The 16,784-nt window shown below is 36.8% G+C and overlaps 1 protein-coding gene across 4 annotated transcripts in view; it reads left to right on the top strand.

Moving 5' to 3' along the window:
- SBF2 (SET binding factor 2) overlaps positions 1–16,784 on the top strand; it is a gene marked incomplete at both ends in the record, with an annotated part of 265,908 nt that overhangs the window by 124,936 nt on the left and 124,188 nt on the right. For all 4 annotated transcript variants that reach the window (XM_080346104.1, XM_080346103.1, XM_080346101.1 and 1 more), the window contains 3 exons: positions 314–427; positions 2,082–2,192; positions 4,605–4,710. In XM_080346104.1, the coding sequence (XP_080202230.1) occupies positions 314–427; positions 2,082–2,192; positions 4,605–4,710 (331 nt within the window). The remainder of the gene's footprint in view (positions 1–313; positions 428–2,081; positions 2,193–4,604; positions 4,711–16,784) is intronic.

The raw sequence follows: 16,784 nt of genomic DNA, 5'->3' as shown, positions 1-16,784 counted from the left end.
AAAATGTGAAACAGTGAGCGTTTAATGTGAAACATTGTCCTGTTAAACTGGTGTCTCAGAGAACTTTATTTTAGGTACATTGGTGCATGACTTCCCAGGTGAGTTTTAACAAGTTGAACTGCATCTAGAAGCTTTTAGAGAGTTCAGGCAGCCATTGGAATGTGGTCCTCTTAGTTGACTTCATTACCAGTTTTCAGTAACGCATTCATTTGCTTTTTTAGAGTTCTGAGAAATGTTAACTTTTTGTAAGAGTTCTAGCATTTTAGTTTGAGATTTCTTTCTGCTTATTAATTGAAGTGTTTCTGTTTTCAAGGGAACAAAAGACATCGAAGGTGAAGAGGAGTCTGGTTTAATTCCACCTGCAGAAGTATTTGCCCCTAAAAGTCTGGTACTGGTGTCCAGACTAGATTATCCAGAAATTTTCAGGGTAAAGCACTTGCAATTGCCATTTGTAATATGTGTCAGCAGACAAATATGTTTTTAATGAGTAGCAGTGACAGTACTTTTGATTTAAAACATTTTAGGATTGATTTGGGAATTTAAAAGCAAAAGTAGGCTTAGACTGAACTAGATAAAATGTGATGTCTATGACAGTAAATAGCCCCTATAGGTTGAAGCGGTGCTTTTTAACCCTCCAAGCAGTTTTAAATCTACATAGAAGATGAAATGGGGATTTTTCTGGGCTCAATGTACTGTATGATGAAGGGAATTACTAAAACAAAGCCAGACTTGCTCAGGTAAAAACAACATATTAACAATATTTGGTTAAATATATAACGGTAAATTAAAAGTGAAATCCTAGTTTTCCTCTGTATGTAAGGCAGAATGTCAGAGCCTCTTCCAAATCAAATGAAGATGCATGACAGAGATTTAGGATCGTGGATTACTTTCAGCTGATGAAGTATGGCTGATATGAGATTAATGAAAAGTTTAATTTTTTATTAAACAGATACATATTAAGAGAAACGAATATAGTTCAGTTTACAGATCAAAGGAGGAAATCATTCAACAGTTAAGTTGTCATTAGACGTTATGAATGACTGTACTGAGTAAGATTAAAAGTCCACATAGCCCAGTATTTTGCCTTTGATAGCAGCCTGTGGCATATGCTGAGTAAAATGTATAAGAACAGAACAGGCTCTAGAAATAATTCCACAAAATACTTTCCTAATTCAATGTGATTTATAGTTAAAAGACATTCTGAACCAGAGGTGTCAGTTGTGTGGGCTTTTTCATATAATTTGTCCAGTTTCCTAACGCTCAGATTTTATAAGAACCCATGGAAATGAGTTTCACAGCTTAACTAAGTGTTATATGAAAAGTTACTGTTGGAATTATTTCTAAGAAGAGAATTCCTAAAATATTTGCTGGACTATCAAAATTACAAGAGTTGAAAGGCACAAAAGGATGCTGTGGAACAAAGTTACTTGTTTCCTTTTTCCCAGAGGTTTCTTAGAATCATCTTACATTAAATTATTAGTAAAGGTGGTAAAGCTTTATCTGTGATTTCTCTATCAAAACTGGATCCAGACAAAAAAATGTGGAGGTGCTGAAGTGTTAAGATACTGTTCATTTTAAAATATACTAGTATTGAAATAATAAAATAAAGAATGTAAGTTATACAACATATATAATTGTTGATCCTTGATGTTAGTCTTAAAACCATCCTCAAAAACTCATTGATTCATCAGCATTCTACTCTAGAAACCAGTCAGGTTTAGGTCTCTAGAATTCAGAGTGCAGATTAAAAAGCTTTGGTGATGTCATGATTTTTAAAAGTAACTTGTAGTAAAGCACTTTTGGTATAATGAACAAAGCACAAATATAAACATTTAATTTCTTTTTAAAAAATAATATATCTACACCTGCCAGCACATACATCCCTTCTAAATAGCCAAGCTAATTTTTTTAAGTGAATGATTGCTTCTGTAGGAAATTACTTTGTCTTCAGTTGGAAAGTACTTCATTACATTAGTAACTATTAAGACACATTTAAAAAAATAAATATACATAGATTTTTAAGTACATTGACATTTGCCTTGCCCGTATAGCAGTCTGATGTATTTTGTCTACCTTTCTAGGCTTGCCTTGGCCTGATCTATACTGTGTATGTGGACAGCCTGAACGTGTCGCTGGAGACTCTCATTGCAAATCTGTGTTCATGCCTTGTCCCTGCTTCTGGAGGGTCTCAGGTAAATGGGGGGCGGGGGCAGAATAGGGTATTTTTCCAGTTAATTTAATTTATGAAGAAAACAAAAAATAAATTCTTCAAATATTTTTGAAGAAAAAAAGATCATAGTTCAGCTGAGTGCTTTCCCTGTGGCCTGTGAGTGCTTTCCCTGTGGCCTGTCTTCTAAAGACAGCAAAAATTCCATTCCAGGATAAGGTCAAAGGGTTAATTTTGTCACTGAGTTGGCTTTTTAAAAGGCACAGTAACAAATCAAGCAGTTTGTATACATTTAATTTTTAATAATAATGTGCGTTCAGGTATATTTCTGCTTGCTACAGATTTTTTTTTAAAAGGCTTTTTTTCTTTGCCATTTTTTAACATCCTTCACTTTAGTTCATTTAGCCATGTCTTTTCCTTGATGCAGTTCAGGATTCCACCAGTCTTTTCCTTAGTAACTCTTTTAAATTTCTAATTTCATAAAATTTAAGAAAAATGCTACAAAAGTGACTCTGATTTCTCAGAGTTAATTAGATATTCCAGGTAGCCAATGCATTCAAAAATAATAAAAATGTTTTTCAGCAACTGCACATCTTCCTGTTTTACCTGTGCTTTCTGTGAGGAGAAAGTCAGGTCTGTTTGTTACTTTAACTAAATTATTCCTTTACATTTGTGTTTTTCTGACTACCTGGTTGGGTCATATTTGCTTGGCTTTCACTTTATGCTGTGACACTACTGGGAAATTGTAGTCCTTATCATGAAACGTATCCGGAAACAAAGTGAGCAAATGGCTATATTTGAAAGGTGTTTTCATACACATTTTCTCACACTTCCCACTCACCCTATGGATTAACAAATTTCTTGAAGTCCTTCAAATCCCTAATTCTTTTCTGTTTTTCCCATAGCCCTGGCTGCTTTGGAATTTCTCTTACTGCGATAAGTGGCAAAATGTCCTGTCAGCTTAGTCAATACCTACTTTACTGCTCTCCAGGCAAGCACGTCTCTGGGTTTTTGCATCCCAAGCCTTTTGATTTTGAAGAGGAGTAATTAGATTGTGTCTCCCTATCAGAAACCCTTCTTTCCAGTGGTATTTGAACCTCATGTTACAGGTTCTGGTGTTCCACTTGAACTTCTTACTCATATATATTTTTATTTTTAACCCCCATCCATAAATATGGTTTTCCCCAGAGGCTGTTTCCTCTGCTAGAAGAGGGAGGAAAAATCTTGCTCTTCTGGCTGTTCTTCATTCTGCTTTCTCTTTTCAAATGTTCTTTCATTTCAAACTTAAATTTGCTAGTGTCAAACTACCATTTGAATCAGAAATTCAGTTCTTCTGTTTTCTTTCTTAAGCTTCATGCTTCTAGGGTTAAATCTGAATTACACATCTTAGAACACTCTTTAGATGTTTGTCTCCAGAAGTCCTTGAGAAGCATCCCAGGTTATTCTTGTGTCCACTGTTGAAATAATCAACTGCAAAGTTAGTTACTGACCTGCATCCGGGTATGCTGCTGAAGTGCTGGGGAAGACCATCTCTGCTACACATCAGGGACTTGCTTGGTTTTACTGTGGAGTGTTTTAGTTTCAGACTGCTGCTGTGCAATAGTTAGAACTTTGCTGCCTTCATACGTTCAACACCTTTGCTGCTGTACAGGGTGGAGCTGTGCCACACTTACGGCTCCTACAGAAACACCCCCGGCCTGTGGTAGTTCATGGTTAGAGGTGACTGCCTGAAGCCACTCGCTGCTCGAATGTCGTGTGGGTTTACTCAGAGGAAAGCAAAATTACTTTGCAGTTACACTGCTTTTTGGGATGCGGTACACAAGTGCGTTCCTTTCACTCCCATCTCCTGCCTCCCTCAAGGGAGGTGACTTCTTGTGCTGGAAAGGTAACGGAAGTTTTAATCCTAATTTAATGTGCAGAGCAGGATCACAGGACTAGTACAAGTGTTATCTTCAACACCCATACATCACAAGTGGGCTCATACTTAAAACATGTAAGCAGACAGTAGATATTGAAAAACTTCAGTTACAAAATACTATGTATTTTTCTGTTTTGAATGGGTTTTAAATTGTTCATGTTTGTTTGTATTTGGTTTTGTTTTTGTATTGTTGTTTGTGGTTTTTGTTTATTTTCTCTGGAAGGTTTTTGAATGTATTATTAAAAATGTAATATTGAATGCTTTCAAAGCCATAACTATTCAATTAGTTCAATGGAAATTCAAGGAAGACATTATCATGCTATACATTCAATTTGAGGACATTTATGTCTCCTTGTATTTCAGATCTCCTTTGGTCAATTCAATCATTCTTACTGACTTTAAACTTCTATATACAGAATAAATGATTTTTGCAGGATAAATCACTTATCTGTATGACAACAGCTTATTTATTCTATATAAATTAAATTTATACTCAGTTTAAAAAAATTCTTTCTACAGAAATTGTTTTCTTTGGGAGCTGGAGACCGACAGCTGATACAGACTCCTCTGCATGATAGCCTTCCTGTTACAGGCACCAGTGTGGCTCTTCTCTTTCAGCAACTGGGTATGTCTAGGTCTGCTTTGAAAAAAGAGTTCTTTTTTTTTAACTTACAGAATGAGGTATTTTCTGTTCTCATTCAGTTCAAGTCATGCCAAGAACGTTACACGGTAAATATTAATTTCTATTGAATGAAAGAATGACTAATAGTGCTTTTATCCCCTAATCAGACATTCATATAACCTTTTCGTACATCCTGCCTGTGGTAAGTTATCTCCAATATTATCTAGTATCTGTAAATGTACAGTGGGCAGAAGTGAGCCTGGCCTCTCTTTAATTACAAAAACATTGATGTAGAGCGATTGCCCAGCCCTTGGATACTGTACAAACTCCAAACAAAACAAGGAGGTTGATAATAAAACTAGTGTAACCGAAAAGTTTGGTTGAAAAGGTACCGTGTACTGATATTGGTAACTATGTGGAATTCATATTATTTTGTTGTTATCTATTATTCCCTATCTTTCAAGATGATCTAACACAGTCCTTATCAAATGGTTACCTGTTCGTTACAATTACAACGTTATGTCACTGTTACCTGGGTACCTCAATGCTAATCTTGTGTGTCTTGTTAAATTTTAACACTCCATTAGTCATCTTTCTGTTGCTTTGTCAAGTGACTTTGAAGCACAACCTTGTAGCAGTCATGGATAAGAGAACAATTAATAATTTTTATGAACCCGTGAACCTCATTTTTAGTCTCAAGTAGTAAAGAGACCTCACAATATGTGTTGTCATCTGTTGTTCTCATAAATGGACAACAAGAATAGGTGCAAACTGGAAAAAGGATAGTGAGGTCACAGGAAGCAGTGTCAGATCTGTTGAGCACAATGCCATCTACTACTGATAAGATTTGATTGTACCCTTCCAAAAAGAATATTATTCCAAAGGTAATATTATTATTTTGTTGATAGCAGTTTAAATTAAAAAACATGGCTAACATGGCATAGATCTTGCCTGTTCTCAACACAGGCCCTGAGCTTTCACTTGGCTTATTATGTCAAGATTCGTTCAGATTCCTCTGATCAGATTGCAGGCAATGTTTTAAGCATGGGTAGGCCCAACAACTTTTCTCCTCTGAAGATATAAAGTATGGTGTGAGGTACTATAATAAGTATGGTATTATATACCATGTGGTATGGTGTGTTTGTACTATGAGTACAGTGTGTGATACTTAAGTTGAGGCAGTTGGTTTGAGCAATTGCAGTGAAGGTTGCTATAAATTCACAGCTCTGAAAATGCCAAAGAAAGCGAGGTTTTTAGCTGTGCTTAGATAGGTTAGCTACTATGTCTTGTGATGCTTGGCTTTTGTACCGCAAGCTGGGATTGTAATGGATTGCCACAGGATCAAGTCTGAGGAAGGCAATGAAGGCAAATAATCTGAGAAGTCTTTGTATGCATCGGATTTATAGAGGGAAGCTGTGTAAAGACAGAGTGGAAATGTAAATATGGAAGAGGAAACTGAGGACCATCTTTTCCTCTAGTAAGATCATATTTGCAGAGTGAGCTTTTGTAAATTCCACTTGTTGTATATACAACTGAATTATAAAACTTCCATGTGAGAATTTAAAATTGTTTTCACACACAAAGGATTTAAGTTAATATTAGCCACATTTTATTAATGGGTAAATACATACAGATAGATGTCATGTAACTTGCTAAAGATACTATAGCAGAATACTGAAGAGTTTGGAGTGTAACCAGGACTCCTAGATTGTGCTCGCAATCCATGATCCTTTACATTTATATTTTGAAATTGTATTATTCCTTATTAGCTCATATAAACTTTCCAGTATCTATACCTGTGACTCACTCGTTGTCTACCATCTCATCTTTCTTTTCCCATTCTCCAATAGTCTTATCGCTGTAAACAGTCAGGTTTCTGTGGTTTTGCTGCTCTTGTTTTTTCCTTCCCCTGATTTCCAGCAAATGTTTGGAGCTCCAGTCTTTCTTGCTTTTTGGTGGCTTGTAAGAAGTATAATTCAGTAAGCTCATACTTACCAGGTGCCCTTTCCAGTTATGGTGGACAGAGAGTGTGAAAATCAGCAGAAGGAGGGAGCAAAAACCAGAGACATTGAAGGAAAACTTGGTCATTGCTCACAGTTCTGGTTAGTGGCACTTCAGCTGGACTGAAGAAGAGAGAGACTGAAGAAAGTGTGTGATTATAAAACTCAGCAAATTCTTCACCAAGGGCAGCTATAGGCTTATGCCCTGTTTCCCTGAAGAAAAGAATTGTCTCAATATGTCTTCTTTCTGTTGTGGCATAATTTTCTTTTCTACAAGACTATCAAAACTGTTAGGAAGAGCTTGTCTAATGGTCCTGTGTAGGTCCTCTGGTCTCTTCCTGTCTCCCTCCTATTCTGGTGTGGTAAGGACAGTAACAATTGCTTGAGAACTGGCCCAAAATTGGCTAAGGACATGTTTTTAAGAAGCTACTTGAACCCTTTGCAAAAGAGACCTACTTTTCTCATCCTCTATTTCTGATCACTTCTTTTTCTGCCTTTTTTTTTTCTTTTTTTAAAAATTCTTTTATTTTATTTTTATTTCTTTTTTTCTTTTTCTTAGTAAATGTGCCTCAATTTCCAGCTGATGTCTCTTTGAAAGTTTTTGTGTCTATATTTGGGGATATAACACAATGGTAGAATTGCCTTGTATCTCTAAGTACACAAATTAAAACATGTTTGTGTTTTCATAGTGTACATCACCTTACAGAATAGCATATCATTCCTTTCACATATAGGTGATGGACTGTCATTGTCTTCTTAAGGCCGAGGTTTGCTAATGCGAAATTTCTGTTTGGATTTACTAAGAAGGAGTTGTTAATACAAGTACATATGTCTGTTTGAAATGGTTGTTGAACGTAAAAAGAGGACCTGGAAATATAAACAGACTGTTTTAAATAAATTCTTATTTATTCTCACTTTTACTGTAGTTTTATGAAGAATTAAAGGCAGTGAGTCTGGAAGGATGTGGTACAAACCTATTAACTTCTCCCTTTGTAAAAGTGTATTTTTCTAAGACAAGATCTGATCCTTTCCTCTGGAGATCATAGTTGAGCTTGTCAGAAGTTTTTGGTGCTTTTTGTAATTATATTCGTTACAAATCATTTGTAATTGCTCTCTCGTTCCACTTGAACAGGAGTTTATTGTGTATTTGTCTCTATCAAACTGGGCAGAATTATTCTTCTGTTGTCCAGTGTGTTTAATTAATGACTTCTGCTATCCTGTCAAATTCTTGTGTTTAGGACACAAGTATTGACTAGGCTGTTTATCAAGTAACGACATGTTCAGTTATTTCTCATCTGGTACAAGTCACTTAATCCAATGGAAATTATTAATAGAAAACTGAAGAGTAGCTAGCAAAATATTTGTGAACGGTATAAATCACCTTTTTAAAAATAGCTCTTTCTTTTTACGAAGGTGGGCAGCAAGACAAAATTTACCACTATGAATAGATACCAAAGTAATTTCAACATTTATTTTGAGAAATATTGTGCAATAGTAGTCTCATCACACGTTTTGTGCTTGGCAGGATAATACTGTGTTAGCGGATGACCCTCCCTGTATTACCAAGTTCGCAGCATATCTGGAAACAGACCTTATTTTTACTTAGGCATTAAACTACAGTTGGGAAAAAAACATCCCCAAAGGTTTTAAGCTTAATAATAAGGAACAGCAGTGTTTGACAGCTTAAATCATACATTCTTTTTTTTATTTAAAAAAATAATATATGAGAATAATGTGACAAAAGCCAGGCCTGTAGCTGGATCACTACGCCTAAAAATGATTTCATCAACAAGGATTAGCTGGAAAACAGTAATCATAAAGTTACTTTAAAAGTTATCTGAGGTAGCTCTTCTATTTCTCATTGTGAGTTAGTAAGATAGCAGGTATCTATAAAAGCTTCAAAACACAGAAGCCTTCTTCATACTCAAAGGAGATTTTGGTTTGGTTGTATTTCTCTTCTCTCACTTTATTAACAATGCATTCATGTGTTTCTGCATTAGACTCTCTTCGTTTCTCCGAACTCCAACCTCACGTTCTTCATTCTGCTGACAGTGGTTATTCAGCACTGCCATATTCAGCCCTTTGTATCTGAGACATACACCTCCGTCTCCCCAATGGGCAGTATTTCCAAAGAATCGAAGACACAAAATTATGTTGGGGACCTTAGCAGCAAAACAAGAACCTAAGGTTTAATCAGCACTTCTAATTTTTGTGTGTTTCAAGAACTGGTAGCATGAATCACACTGCTAAGCTGAGCAGAACACTTCTGAACATTTATTTTCCTGAAGAATTAATAGTTTTTCCCTACTTGCCAAAAACTTAATTGAAGACAAAAGAGTTTTCCTTCTTTTCCTTCTTGTTTAGTCTCTTTTCTGGCCTATTTTCCTATCCCCTTATTTTCACTACTCCATTTCATTTATCTGTGGTGATTTAGCTCATATCTTTAATTCACAACTCAAGTATTTTCAGTAGAACTCAGACTGACTTTCAGTGTTAGAAATAAAGTAAATTTTTAAGTGTCAAAAACGAAACTTTGAAGTAAATTCTACTTTGAATCTTCTGGATGAAGACACAAGGTAAGGATGCTGTCAAATTCAGGGCTGGGTAGAACAGAGCTTAAATAGATGGAGCAGGATGAAGATAGATGGTAATGCCAGTTTCAGTCAGGTGGCTTGGCAAACTTGTCATTCATTTGTCCAACCTGTGACGTAACTTCTGTGACAGTGTTAAACGTCATTATCCTTCAGCCTTTTCACACATCTTGAAATATTTTTCATCTAAACATTGTGTGTATGGCATTAGACAGCATGTAAAGCCTCTGAAACAAGACTGCAATGTAATTAACATCAGTAATTCCAGATGTCAGGAGTGATTGGTTGATTACACTTCTAAAGATGGTTACAGTTGAACAAAATAGGAATACTAGGGCAAATATGTGTGATGATGGCAGAGTCGATAAGCAGGGAAGCACTTCCATACAAGCAGTTTCAAATTCTCCACTCCAGTGTTCATAGTACTGGTATAAGGGTTTGTTTTGTTATGGCTATTCAGTTCAAAAATTCAACACTATGACTTGTGCCTGAGAAGTTTGGAGTATTATCTGTTCTTTCTCCCTATTTGCATGTTGTTACCTTTCTTTTGCACTGGAGCAGATAGTTCTGTGGTACCACAGAGAGCTGCTTAAAATTAATTAATGCTAAGCAAGCAAGTAGAACTGAATGACTGTCCACATGTTTCCATGATGGGACACTGACAGTGATGATTTTTATTGGTTTAAACAGTCATCCAGCCAAAACCCATTACTGTTATACAGTGATAAATCCATTCATAACAAAATGATGAGATTGTATATTAACTGTTGTACCTATTTATCATTTTTTGGGTGCAATATCAAAGTGTACAGGAGTAAAAGCAATGCTGAATTTTCTCATTTTTCATTGGATTTCTTAGAAATTAATGAAGATCAATGGAGGGTTTAAAATATTTGTGTTTTCATAATGAATACATTAAAATACTTTTGTCTGTACAAAAATTTGTTTGTGGGGAAGATCTTATTTAATTACAGCAGCGTTAGTTTAATTATCTTATTAATGAAGGTATGCTGCTCCATCTCTATTTGAAAGTAGGTATTTGTATGTGCAGCAGGATTTTAAACTGGCAGACTTGGACTTTGCGATTTCGGTAACTCATTTAACACCCTCCCCCCGCCTTTTTTTTAAATGGGTCTGTAGTTGTGCCAATAACATTGAGCATACGTTCTGCTCTCGGAAGACTTGCAAACTCTGCTTAGGCTGATGGCTCAGTGGCCTCAGTCCTTGGTTCTTCTAAGTATTCCCTTGGAAAGCTGATGTCAGGGCAGTCCCTGAACCCCTCCTTGCAGGGCTGAGCTGCCTGTGCTCAAGGTCAGTGTTGATGTGGCACAGCTGGGCAACCTTGGTCTAGACTGTTGAGGCAAGAGCTGTGAGAAGAAGGGGCCTGGTGACTTAGCTTAGTAAGCTTAGCAGCATCCATCTTAGCTTGAATGCTGCACTTAAGTTCAGGCCATACCCTTGGTCCTTGCCTGAGCTTAAGTGCAGCGATGCTCGTGCCTGGCAACATGACCTCTGACCCAGTTCCTCACCCTGAACTGGACATCCTAGCTTGATCTCAGGTCTTCTACGTGACCGTGGGCTGGCCTGGTGATCACTGTGACTGACCTAGCTAATATAGGTGTGACACTTGCTTCTGGTTTGTTTTTCCAGTAAAATAGATGTACTTGGTCTGTCGTTAAACACTGGGATAATTATTCATAAAAAAAGCATAAGGTGGCAGATCATAACGTGTGTTTAGCTGCTAATTGCTCCTGTTTATGTTGTTGTTAATAAATTTAGCCTTTTTTCTTTTTAAGAGTGATCAAACTCAGAGATTTCCTCTGTTACCCCAGTATGTAGCTAGGTTGGTGTATGAACTTAGAGCAGTAAGCTCAGAGTTGTGGTCAGTGCTGGGTCATCTGCAGTAGTTTGCACTTGGGAAAGTGAAGCTGGTTGTCTTGAAAGATCTGGCAATTGCTCCTGCACAGAGGGGTTAGGTGCCTCAATTTCTTGACTCTTACCCTGGTGGAGAAGCATGTAGAAAACTGTAAATAATTTAGGTTGGAATGGACCTCTCAAAGTGAAGAGGTCCGATCCCACGCTCTAAGTAGGTTACTTCGGTGTTAGATCGGGTTGGTCATGTAGACATGGATTGTGAAACAACTGATGCATATTAATGTTTGGGAGTTTGAGTATTTCTCCAGGCTGTGGGCAGGAATATGTGAGAAGCTCTTTGTTTAATGTCTGTAAACATAATATTTTGGCGCATGGCTTAATCTTTAATAGTCCAGTTTGATATATAGCTCAGCTCATTCCTGTTCATCTCTATCAAAAGACCCCAGAGTTTACAGCAATTTTTCTTTTTCAGCCTAATGTTTTGCTGAACGGGGGTACCTGTGGATACCTATTAAAGTCCCTTTGTTTTATAGTGACATCTATTATTTTATAGATTTACACTCTCATCTGATATACTTCACATCGTTCCTAAGGCAGATAGATCTTATATGGAACCATATAAGGTTATATGGAACCATATGTCAGGAAAATAACAGGAAGTAGAGCCAGGATTTACTACTTCTGTGATTAAGGTTTTTTTTGGTAATATTTGAATTTTTATACTAAAAAACAAAACAAAACACCAACCAAACAAAACCCCAACTAACAACAGTAACAAAAAAGATGCTTTAAAAATAGTGCTGTCGTTTTCATGTAGCTTTTGTATACATTTTATTAGATTATAGAATAACATTAAAATATAATGAATTTTATCATGATTATTAGAAAATGCCAATCCAATCAAAAAGGGAAAAACTGAATTATGATGTTCCTCAAATTAGCTAACTTTGGTGATAGCTAATTCTTAAACTGACAGTACTTGGAGGACGTGCTGTGCTTTACATTTTTATTCTGAATGAAAGTAAAAGTAGCTTTACTACTTAAAAAGTGTATCCTCCTTTACAAAAGATAAGTCCCCCAATAGCCCAAAATCTGAAAGGAATATTTAAATTGTTGGTGACGTTATTGCTCGTATTGGTGTTTAAAGGCTGCTTTTTGAACGTTAGGTTTTTCTGCTGTATTTTATCATTTTATTTTCCTCTATATGGTAGAGATTACATGTGTTCCCATTTGCTACTTTTTACAACAATATTGTTCAGAGGGAGGAGTTTGTGAGTACACCTGCTTGAGCTGTAGAAAATGGTGAGCGTCAAGAACAAACTATTATAAAAAGGTCATTAATTAGTTAAGGCTGGAAGTTAAAAGGTGATTTCTAACCATAGGAGGAGAAAAATTCTGCAAAACCTTTTGTTTTGAGTAGTAATAACAAGCAGTATCCCTACATTTAAGACGAAACTGGATTAATTTGGGATTGTCCAATATAGTCATGATGGTAAAAGGCTGGATTCTTTCACTGTTCTTAGACTCTTCAGTCCCATATTTCTAAGTCCAGGACATATTAAAATACCCAGAATTTTTGCTTTTCACTACATTTGTTGGCACTTTGAGGAATGTTTTCTGTAATGTAATAGCTTCTCATTATTTTAGTTCTTGATTAGGGGAGATAGAATGTTCAGCCTCTCATGGAGTGTACTTTATGCCAACAGATTACTATATTGAATTACTGTATAAATGGGAAAAGACATTCCTGATAAATATATACGTGCATTTTTATGGCTGGGAAACATTACGAAAGGGTCACTGCACAGTCAGAACGTGAGCTGGCTTCAGCTTGTTGACAAAGAAAATCCTAGTGTCTTCAACAAAGGGCTAGAATTGTTTAGATTTTAATACTTCATTATGTTCAGAAATAATGTAAGGGCAGGTAAGCAATGAGAGATTGAATCTGCACAATGTATGAAGTGACCAAATGCAGCATTTTCAGTACATTAATACCTGTAACTGGGAGATGCACTAGGATCAGAGCGTTGACATAGAGCCCCTTCCACATCTCATGTTTGTTATAAAACTTCAGTGATATGAACCAGACCTTTTTTTTTTACCTCTCTCATGTTTTTTACAAGCTTATTTAAGTTCTGTTTTGTTTTTTCTTTCCATGAGATGTCATATATTGTGTGATGGGAACATATATACCCTTTGTTGGAATTTAACAGCATATATAAATGAATTAAATTAACACAGACTTATTGAAGTGTATAATCAAGAAACTTCTAATCAGTCTTTGATCTTAATAAACTGTGTACTCTGCTGCCTGTGGAACCTGGCACCACATGTTGCATGAGTGGATGCTGCTGGCTTATGTTGTAGTTTCGGTTTAAATCCCCGTGGCCAGTGAGCTGCGATTAGCTCTATAACCCAGCAAAAGAGAATTTGCCGTTCAAGCTTTCCAAGTAGATTTGTGTAGTCTGTCAAAGAACAAATAGATTACCAGGGGATTTGATGTGGCATTTACTGCTAATGGGCCCTTACTGCTGTGACAGCAGAACAAAAAGAAAGTGTTCCTTTAGATGTTGGAAATAAAGGAATATTGTCATAGTTACTTTCGTACAGGGGCTCTTCTGCACTCCCAAGTAGAATCACAGAATGTTAGGGATTGGAAGGGACCTCAAAAGATCATCTCGTCCAGTCCCCTTGCTGGAGGTTTTGAATGTCTTCAGAGCACGAGACTCCACAACCTCCCTGGGCAGCCTGTTCCAGTGTCTGTCACCCTCACTGAGAAGAAGTTTCTTCTCAAATTTAAGTGGAACCTCTTGTGTTCCAGTTTGATCCCATTTCCCCTTGTCCTATCATTGGTTGTCACTGAGAAGAGCCTGGCTCCATCCTCGTGACACTCACCCTTTATATATTTATAAACATTAATGAGGTCACCCCTCAGTCTCCTCTTCTTCAAGCTAAAGAGACCCAGCTCCCTCAGCCTTTCTTCATAAGGGAGATGCTCCACTCCCTTAATCATCTTTGTTGCCCTACGCTGGACCCTCTCCAGCAGTTCCCTGTCCTTCTGGAACTGAGGGGCCCAGAACTGGACACAATATTCCAGATGTGGTCTCACCAGGGCAGAGTAGAGGGGAAGGAGAACCTCTCTTGAGTAGCTGCACTTTGTGTACAGTCACTGAGGCTTCATTTCCGCAGCAGCATAAACCGCCAGGCAGCTGGTCCCATTTATGAACATCCATTTCCAGTTGCAGACTCCTGCCCCATCCCCTGCGCCAAAACGGTGCTCGGCTCACCTGTGCCAAAGTACTTCAGCTCACCAAGTTAACACAAAGTACTGGAGCGTGCAAGGAGAGCAAGTCATGTCTGTTTTCTGTCAGCCTCAGGTTGTGGTTTGATGCTGTGATTAAGTCAGTCTAGTAGCAAAGTGCTACCGTGAGAACAGATCCATCCCTCTTCCAGCTGGAACAAGCTCACCTGGGACTCTGTGAGCATCACTGCAGATGCAAGGAAAGCAGCAGTGTGTGGGTGGGGTGATGGCCATTAGAGCACCTCACAGTCAGGTAATGTCAAACTATTCCTTCAGTATGTGCTGCTCAGGTTTTTTACGTTTGTTTGTCATATGTGGACATGCTGAGTGCTCTGTCAATACCAGCGTAACGCCGGTGCTGTGGTGCCAGCCGTCAGTAGACGGGATTCTGAAACGTGCTGGGAGGCAGTGACCAATATTTCCTGTAGTATTCACTGTTTTGCAGAACAATGAAGCACATGAAATAAGATGCTCGCTTGCTTTTTATCCAGTCCAAACTTGTGTTACTAAGGAGGCAAAATATGCAGTAGTTCATTTTAAGCAAATTATAAATCTCAGAAGGAAAAGTTATCTGACCTAAGTAAATACTACTGTTAAAGTAAAGGAACTTGAAGCTGCATCTTTGATAAAGTGCTATATTTAATGAGCTGGTTTTTAAGAAGCTTTTCAAGTAACAAAATTATGTATTGCAGTTTGCTTTATAACAGTGGGGTGAATTTCTTTAAATGGTTAAGTGAACATTTCTTTTGAGATATTTGAGAAGAGGGTAATTTTGTGTTTACAGCAGGACTTCAGAAGACGCCTCTCACAAGAGTGCAAACAAATTATTTTTTTCCAGAGATAAAAGTAGAAAATACAAAAAGCAAATGTGTAATAAATAAATGAATTTGGAAAAGGCAAAAGATGCTCACCTTCAATTATAGAAAATACTGAAACAGATCCTACTTGGAATTTATTGCTCTTCTTTCTACTTTTGCTGGTATGAATACAGAAATAGCTTTCTCATTGATCCAAACCAAACTTGATAGCAGTTAAATCATAAGACCTTGCAAATCTTCAGTTTTCAAAATGTCAATGTTAATGCTTGTGCTTCAGAGGAAAGAAAAAAATAGTTTTATTGAAATTTCGTTCTATTTGTTCTTGTAAAATCATTTTTTTAATCATTGCTATTCAGTTGCAATGTGGGCTGAGTGATCAGTATTTCAGGAGGTCAGGAAAATCTCGTACCATTTCCCAAAGAAAGAATTTTTAAAGATCGCTAAACATTTTGCAGAGAATCCAAATATGTTTCAAGAAAATAAAGCAGCTTTTTTCACTTTTCCTGTTTATGGTGTTTCACAGTTTCCTTAACTGAATATCTGTGGTTTTATGCTCCATGAATATCAAGTGACAGTGGCTGAAGGTGGCTCTCACAGAATATCCTCATCAGCCACCTCTTGTCGTCTTCGCATTTGTTTGATTCCATTAATATAATACTTTAGTAGTTATGTCCCTTGAGAAAGACTTTGTAGTCCTTAGGCAGGAAACAGATATGTTTGCAATTTCTTGTGTATCCTTGACCATTTTTCCTGTGTACAGTTCAAGAATGACAATACTCTTTTCATTCTTGGATATTTTCTTTCTAAGGATCATAGTGATATTACTCTCCCTCTGCATTTTTTAAAGGACATTCTTCTGCTTTAAACAAATCCAGTCAAATTAGGGGTGTCCCTTTGGTCCATCAGGATTTAATTTGTAATATTTCTGCTAAGAATATTTTACAATCCATTACACATGGTATTCTTTCCCATATGTTATACTGTTCTTTTTCATATTGCAGCTACTCATAATTTTGTGGATTTAATTCTCTGTTTTGCCTTTTGGCCTTATTCTTACCTATGAGTGAAATACTTGCTTTTACAGTTTTTTGTAAATAGATAAGCTATGTATTTTTCTGGAATTAGTTGTCATAGTTTTGATTCAAATAACTCAAGACTTACTGTTTTAAATGTAGCTGTAAAGATGATAAAAACATCCATCATCAAGGTAGAAAGTCATTAAGTGTTTTCAGGTGCTTCTTGTGATGGTGAAAGTGAAATGTTCCGATTTTGTACCATATACTTTTATATTTTAAAAAATGCTGGTTTGCACATTGTGCCTGTGAGTAAATAAAAATTAAGGTTTCAAGATCAGGATCTATGATTTGCTGGTATCTGTAAGTGGGCATCACCACACCAGGTTTCTGATGCTACCCAGTGGATATGGCTCAGTCCCATAAAAAGGCTGTCATTGATGTGTAAAAGTTGTTCATGTGCTGTTCCCAGACGCTTC

Source organism: Nesoenas mayeri (genome assembly GCF_963082525.1).
Source record: "Nesoenas mayeri genome assembly, chromosome: 5".
Classification (NCBI taxonomy): domain Eukaryota; kingdom Metazoa; phylum Chordata; class Aves; order Columbiformes; family Columbidae; genus Nesoenas; species Nesoenas mayeri.
This window is presented reverse-complemented; position numbering and strand designations above follow the sequence as displayed.